The sequence below is a fragment of the Thalia democratica genome, chromosome 5, assembly GCF_965202585.1.
Source record: "Thalia democratica chromosome 5, ktThaDemo2.hap1.1, whole genome shotgun sequence".
Lineage (NCBI taxonomy): Eukaryota > Metazoa > Chordata > Thaliacea > Salpida > Salpidae > Thalia > Thalia democratica.
Window position 1 is genome coordinate 58,121,854 of NC_139169.1, and position 9,633 is coordinate 58,131,486.

General features: G+C 26.5%; 1 protein-coding gene across 1 annotated transcript; it reads right to left on the reverse strand.

Annotated features, from left to right (window-relative positions):
• Nucleotides 1-1,794: 1,794 nt before the first annotated feature.
• LOC145836145 (uncharacterized) lies at nt 1,795-9,357 on the reverse strand. The gene is made up of 7 exons (XM_082943957.1): nt 9,294-9,357; nt 7,477-7,586; nt 7,290-7,411; nt 6,220-6,656; nt 4,458-4,531; nt 2,475-2,576; nt 1,795-2,409 (listed from the first exon to the last, which is right to left on the reverse strand). Exons 2-7 carry the CDS (start codon nt 7,550-7,552, stop codon nt 2,192-2,194), a joined length of 1,029 nt encoding a protein of 342 aa, XP_082800083.1. The 5' UTR covers nt 7,553-7,586; nt 9,294-9,357; the 3' UTR covers nt 1,795-2,191.
• Between the last annotated feature and the right edge of the window lie 276 nt (nt 9,358-9,633).

Here is a 9,633-nt window from a genome sequence, read left to right on the forward strand (position 1 = left end):
ATAAACAATTAATTAAACCGGGTATTACCCATACATTAAGAATTTTTGATTAGTTTGATATATATTAGTGTTACAATTTGTTAGTACTTATGTAAAATGTTTTTTTTGTATTAGAGTTTATAATCCTAATTTATAAAATTTTTATATAATGTATCACTTAGAAATTTTTTTTTGTATACTTAGTTGTTTATCACTAATTTTATTTATTTTTGCACAGTAATTTGTTGATAATGACTTATTGAAAGTCGAAACGTCGTCATGCGAATAAATTTTAAACGTAGAATGTGTTTCTTACTGAATTGGTATTTATAAAATTCTGCCGACCCTTTTAATTTAGATCAATACATGCTTGATCGATACAAAAACTGTAAAATACTACGGTTTTACTAATACGTAAGCTTCTTTTTTTTACTCTAAATATGAATTTTATTAAATAATACGGAATAAACAAAAAATTTTAAATTCAACTCAAACTGTTTCATTTTTTGTACTTCATAAGCGTTACATTAAGTTGAAAGTCCTGTTCTTCTGTTGATAATAAGAAGCAACTTTAAAGCTAACTGTTACATCAAAAATGAAACGTTTTTATTAATGCTACTTCTATATTGTTAATTTTAAAATAAAATAAGGGTAATTATTCCTAAAACCTATCTATAGTACCTTAAAATACAGAATATTGATCAATTAATTTTTAATATACTATAAAAAACTCGCTTTAAAAAAAGTATACAGTGATTGAAGTACAAATAGTTGATTTTGAAATGCTAGTAGGGTTATATATTGTGTGAAACTAACCGTGTGAAAGTTAAGTGTAAATGTTATTGTAGAAAGATAAAACTTACAACACACTGCTTGTAAACAAAAGTTTAACACAAAAAACTAAATGTTATATGATATTTCAACTCTTTTAGGTAGAGCTGATCTAAACTCCACCCCTTGATCGGACCACATTTAGCCGGATCTCAACTATGGTAGACCACTAGTAAGAACCTTACAACAAACTGAATCGATAAAATGAACAATATATAAACAAATATTATTACAAAGAGATAGGAAAAAGTAAGGTCGGACTTATTTTTATTTGTTTTAACTAGCTTAACGGGTTTGTAACTATGTTAGAGTACTTAATTATATCTGTTTGTTTTATAAAAAAATAGCTGAAATAATTAAATAGTTAAATATTTCATATACGTAGTATTTTATGCTTTTAAATACTATTAAAAATTTGTTACCGCTTAAAAAATTCTTCAAAATTTTTCAAAACTTATTTTTTGAGTATATCTTAAGGTTACAAAATAGTATTAATCATAAAAAGTAATTTTATAGTTATAAAATATTTCAAGCGCAAGAATACAATAAAGAAACAGTTTATATGAAAAATTTGTTCATTAACTACGAAAAAAACCGATACATAATTAAGCATATAGAAACTATTATGGTAGCCACTTTTGAAGCGAAATAAAATACCTTAGTCAATATTTAGCTAGAATTTATAGATTAAGATAAAAGTTACTGTATAATATTTGTTTATACATTCTAAAAACTTAGCAATTCGGAATAGAAATAAAAAACAAGATTGTTTATTTTCAGTGCTAGATATTAAAGAAGCTTATAAAACAAAAAAATTTTAAAGCTAGTAATCGCCGAACGCTTTTTTGAGCAAAATCGTCACTATTTTTTTGAAAAATAATAAATGTTTTTTTAAATGTACTGATAACTTATTAAGAACTTTAAAGTATAACAAAATCTCAATAACTATATATATATTACTGGATTATTACTAGTTGTGCATAAAACATTCTAAAAACTTCTAGTCTAAATAAAATCTTAAAAAACCTTATTAAAGTGGCGAAGTGGATAACTAAACTGGTGATTGAGCTGCAGCATACATAAAATACAAAAGAGAAAAAAAACAATTTAAACTAAGTAAAAAACCTATAATAGTTTACTATAAAACTAAAAAGTTTTAAAAAACAGTCTTAAACACGCCTTAATCTTTTATTAAAAGCAGCTAATTTTCGTGAGTGAATGGCAACCTTGACTACGCAATTAGTTCAAAAATTTAAAAGATCAAAACTACATCTAATCAAATAAGTTTGAAAAAGTAAGCAACTGAGAAATCAACTAAAAAAAACTCTAAACATTTTTTTTAAATTAAATTACCCAAAAATAACGGAAAAAAAAATTCTAATTAATCCCCGTTTAAAACTTGGCGTTCAATGACACTTCGCAGTTGCTTGTAAAACATATCGCAAGTTTTACATTTGAATGCAAATTGGACATCAGCAGCCTGGCTATTCACGTGTCCATTTTCTTGAGTGCTTATCAGCTCTTTTCTTTGGTCATTGTCGTAGTTGCTTGCTTGCAACTTTCGCTTGCGGGGATTTTTACAGTCAGGCGCTGATGAGTCTGAAAAAGGTTTTATTAAGTTACGAGCAAAGCGGAAACAATACAGCGCTGGAGTTGAAACTAACTTAGTTCCGTGTTTCGTTGCGTGCCTGGCTGCTCGATATATACAGGCTCCTCTTTGATTGCTTCCAAAACAAAACGCTCTTCATTTTCATCGGTAGTTAAATCTGCATAACGAATAGTTAAACTATGTTGTAAAACTATTTAAATGCGATAAAAGTAATTATTATTACTATGACTAATAATACTAAAAAGTAAAAAACTGTGTACTCGTTTTCATTAAAAACCTTTCTTCAAGATAAACAAGCAAAAAATTAATAAGTATCTTGAAATATAAAGAAACAATTGTGTGCGTTAGCAACTAAACAAAATAAATAGGGTAAAAAAAAACACTAAACTCTTCTATAAAGTTGATTGGACACTTAAGCAATATACGGAGAAAACGACAGGGTTATTTTACGAAGTAAAATACATCAACAAGGAATTTTAGAGTATGTAATTTATATCAGGGTTATCAAAAAGCTAATGTTGCTAAGAAAATAGAAAACTAAATGCTTAATTTTTTTTTGTTTTTATTAAAGTTGTCATGTAAAATAAACTTTTTCATTAATTTTAAATTAAAGTGATTAGCCTGTTTTATAGTAACAAAAAAATAAAAGCTTGTAAACGACTTAAGGGAACTATAAGTACTTTTAAAAGATTTTAATTAAATTTTTTTTAAACAGTTTTTCACTGTAAACATGTTTTAAAGTGAAAAACTTAAATATTAACGCTAATATTAAACCCTTATGCTTTATTATTACTTTGATTGAAGAGTTTGATTGTTCAAATAATATTACAACTTGCTTTAGCAAAAAACTTTTAGCTAAAATGAAAATTTGAAACCATTATGTATAACTTTTTAAGTGTTTAATTTTGATTTTTAATTGGAAAATAATTTTTTACAGGGTGACACAAAAAACCTTCATCAATTAAAATTGAGTATATTTTAAATATTTAAACAACACCTTATATTTTTCACATTTGTACATACATTATATTTCAGACTTACTATCTGCAATCTTTAAAAAAAAATTTCGTAGAATTAAAGTGTGCTTTCAGCGTAAAAAAGTAAAAAAAAGCATACATTTTGAGCCAAATTTTCAACCTCTACTAAACCAACTATTTTTTATTTTAAGGACTTGAATTTATTCAATTCTTTATAACACAACATTTTTCTTATGGAAATGAAACTTTGCAATAACATAAATAAAATTCCAGAAGATATTTTAACTTAAGAGATTAACTTTTATTAGTGTCAGTTTGTTAGATAGATTTCTGCCGAAAATAAACCTCATATTTGAACAATTTTTGCTCAGTAGTCCATGGTATCTTCAAAATAAAACTTTGTATAACTTTCAAAACATAATGTTGAAATATAAATCTAAAAAATACAAAGAGCTTATATAATATTAGAAGTTTTTTCAATTGTAAGTGCTGAACGTTTTTTTTTTGTATCACCTATACATACGTATAGGTGTTAACTCAACAGTTATTTATTTTGGAGACTCTGTTTCAACAAAAATTGAATTTTTAAAATATTACTAATTATTTTTATCATTTCAAAAGTTGAAGTACTACATATAATTCCTAAAAGCTACTCTTAGACCAGGGTTTCCCAAAGTGGACTATTTTAGAAATCTAGGGGCCACAAGCTGCAAAGGGGCTCATAATTTGAAACTTACACTAGATATTCTGGAGTCCACGATTAGGAGCAAAAAAGAGTCTTGGGCGTATTTAAGTCCATTTTTTTAAGAAACTTTATTAGAGGGCGATTGATTTTTAACTTCATCAAATGGGGCGTTATGAAAAAATGTTTGGGAAACTATGAATTAGACTAAATAAAATTTTTAACTAAAAAAATTCAAGAAACTTGTTTATTTTACTTTTTTAATCACATTGAAGAATATAATTTTTTTTTTATAAATAGGTATCACACAAACTAATGTTATTAGATAAATTAAAACACAATATACAACCAAACTGAAGAAATAAATTACTTTGACTACCTGTGATTGCGTTTTTATTGTTTTTTTCATGTGAAATTTCTGTACATCCAGATTCTTCTGTATCCATTTCACCACTGAAAAAATTAGAAAGGCAAGTCAAAAAAAATTGTTATATCTATTTTAAACTTTAAATAAAATGTAATCGTTCTTATAAAAAATAAAAGACTAAATTAAAATCACAAAATTTGATTTTAAGTACTAAAAATAAGCTGCTCTTATTCATGGTTGCCACAGATCAAGCTGAGAAAAATATCCTGATTTTTCCTGACTTTAAACTAAAATTTTCCTGACTTTTCTAAATCTAAACTTTTAAGTTAAACTTATTCTAAAATACAAAATCAAACACTTAGAACTATATAAATCTTCCAATCTTATTTTTATACAGGTTAAAACAACAGTTTTTTGCTGAGTTCAATCGTCATACTTCCATTACATCACTTGAACCATCTGTGTATGATTGATGTATTTGCAATAAACAGTCAATCAGAAAAATACTTTTATTTTTTAACTTGATACAGTTTTAGTTTGTATGCATAGATATAATCTTTAACTCTTCTTCTGGATGTAACAGTTTCTCATTTCATACTGTTTTAAAGCAGAGCCTTGTTAATACTTAATCTAGTTCGACCTCAGCCTGGTCATTGTAGTTGCAACAATTTTTTTAGAGAAGATTTGGTAGGAAATTTTAAGGTTTCAAAATAGAACTGGTCCAAACAATCTTCCTTTTGCTTGAAGCTCTTCAACTTTAATGCATTGATTGGACAATTTACCAAAGTTCTAAATTGTTCAATGCTAGTATCACCTTCAGAGTTGGAGCACATTTTTTACTATGTTAAGGAGTGCACAATGTTGGCAAAACACTTAACAACAATTGTGACTCCCTAATTTTTTCAAGGCTATGCAGATTTAGGCATGACATATTTTTTACAAATGTACTTCCAATAGCCATTCTGCTTTGGTGATTTTTAACCGCTTTATAACAAACAATCTATATTTTTTGTTGAAATTTAAGACCTTTTGTTCTTTAACTAGGTCTTTATTCCTCAAATTTGCAAGCAAATTGGTTGCAGCACAACCAAGATCAAAGGCAGGTTTTAGGAAAGCTTGATCATTTAATTCAACCTTGAATAACTGGTTAAGCTGAGATTCTAACTATCAGTCTTTCATAATGATGTACAGCAATTTAATTACCAAGAATGAAATGTTCTCATGCATAAAGGCAACAACAGGCTGGGTACTTTGGTACAATGTCAAAAAAGGCTGCATAAGAGATATCACATAACTAAATAAATGCAGAAAATTATGTGTATATATCACAGTTTAACTATGGAAGTGTTCTTGCCATAGATCATCAATACTAAAGAGCATAAAAAAACTGCTTGTTCAAGTAGGGTAGTTGTTCAATATGTTAATAGAAACGTTTTGCAGTTTTACAAAGGATATTTTATTAATTTATACCAGATGAAGGCATTGGAAACTAAATAATTATGTAAATTTCTAGGAAAACTTTGCAATTTTAGTCTGACTTTAAAGGATTTTTAACTATTTCTTTACTATTTGAAGGCTATGGAAAATAAGGAACTTTGTAAATTAATCTGACTTTTTATAAATTTAGCTAAATTTCCTGACTTTTTTCGAAAAACCCCATTTTTTCTTGACTTTTGTCATTTTCCAAGTTTTTCCTGACTGTTCCTGACTGTGTGGCAACCAGGCTTTTTATATTTGTTAAAAATCAATTATCAGACATATGATAGCAACATACTTATTGTTTTTACTTTTATAATACTCTTCAAACTTTTTCACTTGGTTTGTGAGGCTCAAGTTTGTGGTAAACAACATCTTATTTTCTTCTTGTTGCTTTGCAAGTTCGCTCTGGAGCTTTTTAGTTTCAGCCTCTTGCTTTTCATTCTTTTCTTGAAGCCTTTCAACTTCAGCTTTGTGATCGAACTGTTGCGCTGCAAGCTTGTTTTGCAGCATTTCAATTTCAGCTCTATGACGAGTATGTTGGCTTGTAAGATTGTTTGTAAGTATTTCAATTTCAGCTTTGTGACTAATCTGATTGCTTGTGAGCTTGTTGGTAAGTATTTCTATTTTTTCTCTCATTTCATGTTTCTGCCTCATTTCTGGTTTTGGCTCAGGTGGAGATTGAATTGTGCGTTTCTTAGTTTTCAGCAGCACATTATCACGTGCACATGTTTTCTGTTATAAAAAAGTCATCATTAGTCTGTTGCTCTTTTAACGTTCTTGCAAATTGATTTTATTTTCAAGTTTGCACTAAACTAGGGGTAAGCAGGTTTAAGAAGCAAAAATTTTAGTATGTTTTGAAACAAAAACCAACCAATTTTTATTTTTACAAATTTATTTTTATAACCAGTTTTTATAAACAAATTAGAGGATAGATAACACTTAAAATTTTTATGTATTAATTATTATTTGTTTTCATCGTTCAGACTTTCAACTGCATATAAAAAATTAAAAAACTGTTTTAATAATTTAGAATGATCTTATAACTGTATATTAAAACTGAAGACAAAATTGTGCTTGCTGTATTCAAATTGCAAAGCTTAGCTTTTAACTTTTGCTATCAGCTATTTATTAAATAATCTTTGAATGTTTAAAACTTTATGTGTAAAAATACTAAACATTTTAAATTAACAATTTTGTAAATTTGTAACTGTTGTTATTCTGTCTGAATAGTGACAGCACAGTTTTCAGCAAAGGACTATGATGTAGGTAAAACAAAGAAACAAGTTTATACTTTAACTGCTCAAAAAATAGTACACACAGAACTTTTTTTACTGAAAACTTCTTATAAAAGACTAAATTACCAACAGCTTTTAAATGCACTGTACTGTTTGCGTGATATTTTAATGATGAGCATTTTGCTTTCATACTTTTGTTGCAATACTTGCACCTCACACGGTGTACATTTGATTTATCTGGCAAAATCCAATCTGAAACCAAACAAAATTTAAGATATATTAATACAAAAAAAAAAGTTCATAAAATTTTAGATTACCTTTAAACTCTGGCATGGATTCCCATTTTTTGGTGTATTTCTGCGCTTTAGAATCATTTATTTCAACTGTGATCATGACTGAGAATGACTTTTAAAACTAAAAATGAGATCTGTTTGACAAAATATCTTTTAATAAAAGAACTTTGTAAGAGTTGTTTTGAAATTAGTTATCATATATTAATTAAAAACTTTAAAATTTAAATCTTAATTGATCTTATTCTAATAGATATAGTTATTGATATGAAAGCAAAAACTTAGCTCAAATTTGTTTTAAACTTATTTTAAAAACATAGCAGTAATAAAATACATAAAATTTATTAATTATTCATACTATAATTTGTGTATTTAAAACTAGTATTTAGAATTTTTTAAATACTACTTGTACTTTTTTTTTCTTCATGGTCAAAAAAATTACTAAAATAAATAACAGTTTTTTTTGGCGTAATAATAAAATACCAATTTCAGAATAGATAATTAAAACATGTCTATAAAACGTAGAAAAATTATGGTTATGGCTTGTGCCACAAAGAATGTTTTAGAGGAAAAAAAAATATTGTGCAGTTTGTTTTTTATATTATACATTTTCTTAAGATTAATTAATTTCCTACATTCAATATTATGCAACTGCTTTGAGAGGCAAAATACAAATTTTAAAAGTTTTACAACAAAAATTGGGAAAAAATTTTGTTTGTTTACTTAAAAAAAAAAGTTAATTTATTCAGAAGGTTTTTGCAAGTTGCATGGAAAATTTACTAAAAATTTAAAGTTGGTTCTGCTATTGTAAAGAGGGCAACAAGAAAAAGGTGAAGAAAAAAAGACTAAATATAAGGCAGGAGATAGTGTGGTGTCTATGGTAACTTTGGTTTCAATGGTAAATATTGGCAGCAATGGGTTTAAAATAGAGTGCTTACTATTTTCAAGGTTTGTATGCAAAATTTTACAAATTAAGACTGATATTACACAATTTAGACTGACACTTTCCTCACTCTTGTTGATCCTCAACCAATTTTGCTTGAAACCAGTTGAAAATACATAGCCTATTAGTTAGGTTGTAATGGTGTAGTCTATTTATTTTTTGGTAGATTTTTTGTTTTTTCAATTTAAAATTTTTGTATAAGAATATGGCACTGGATAATATCATAAGAATTTAAGTTGTCTAAACTTGAATTATAATGTAACTGCTACAGACATAGTTAATATTATACTTTCAGTCTATTAGCTTAGAGTAATGGCCTACACAAAACCAAATAATCATTTAGAAAGATATTCACAACATGTTCTGTTTAAAATAAAACCACTGATTCTCAAACTTATTTTAGAAATTCAGAAGTTTTCTAGCACTTGTACTGATAAATTCTAACATTTTGCCAACAATGCCTTGATTTTAGTAAAATTTGCAAGTATTAAGTCCAAGTGACTACTCAGAAAATTTCACAGCATATTATTAAAAAAAAATTGATTTAAAAATTTCTTTTAGTATCTCAGAAATTTGAATTTTTTTTAAATAATGCGTAAACTTGAGTAAAAATAAGGCTACAGAGTCAAGTTTTTATAGACAAAAAAAAACTGTTTAATAATCTTCTCAAAAAAAAGTTAAGTCTTTTAATAGTTATAAAACTTTAAAAGTTTGAACTGACAAAAACTACTATTATGCCAATATTGCCAAAACAAAAAAGACTTAGCCTGACCCTACATGTTTATACATAAATTTATTACTTGATTAATAATTAAAATGACTGCAAAAAAAATATACATTATATTGTTAAAAAATATTTAAGTTTTTAATTTTAATAATAAATAATAAACACCTAACTTACTATTTTATTTGTGACCAGTTTCAGTCAGAAAAATTCTGACCATGTCAAACATTTAACAAAATAGTGAACCGCAATTTACTGTAATATTAAAGTTTTTGTAAGCATTTATATATCATTTGCAACTGAGAATATATGAAGTGATTTTTTTTTTTGGTAAAAAAACATCAGTCTCAAACTCTACCCCTTGCAATTTCTGGAGATTTATGAATATTTTGTGAAAGAAAAATTTAAAAATTGAGTAAACTAAATTCATATACTTTAATCTTAGTTGAAAATGTTATATAAACAGTTAACAATATTGTTTTAAAATTCTAGGTTTGTTCAAGTATTAAGTTTCATG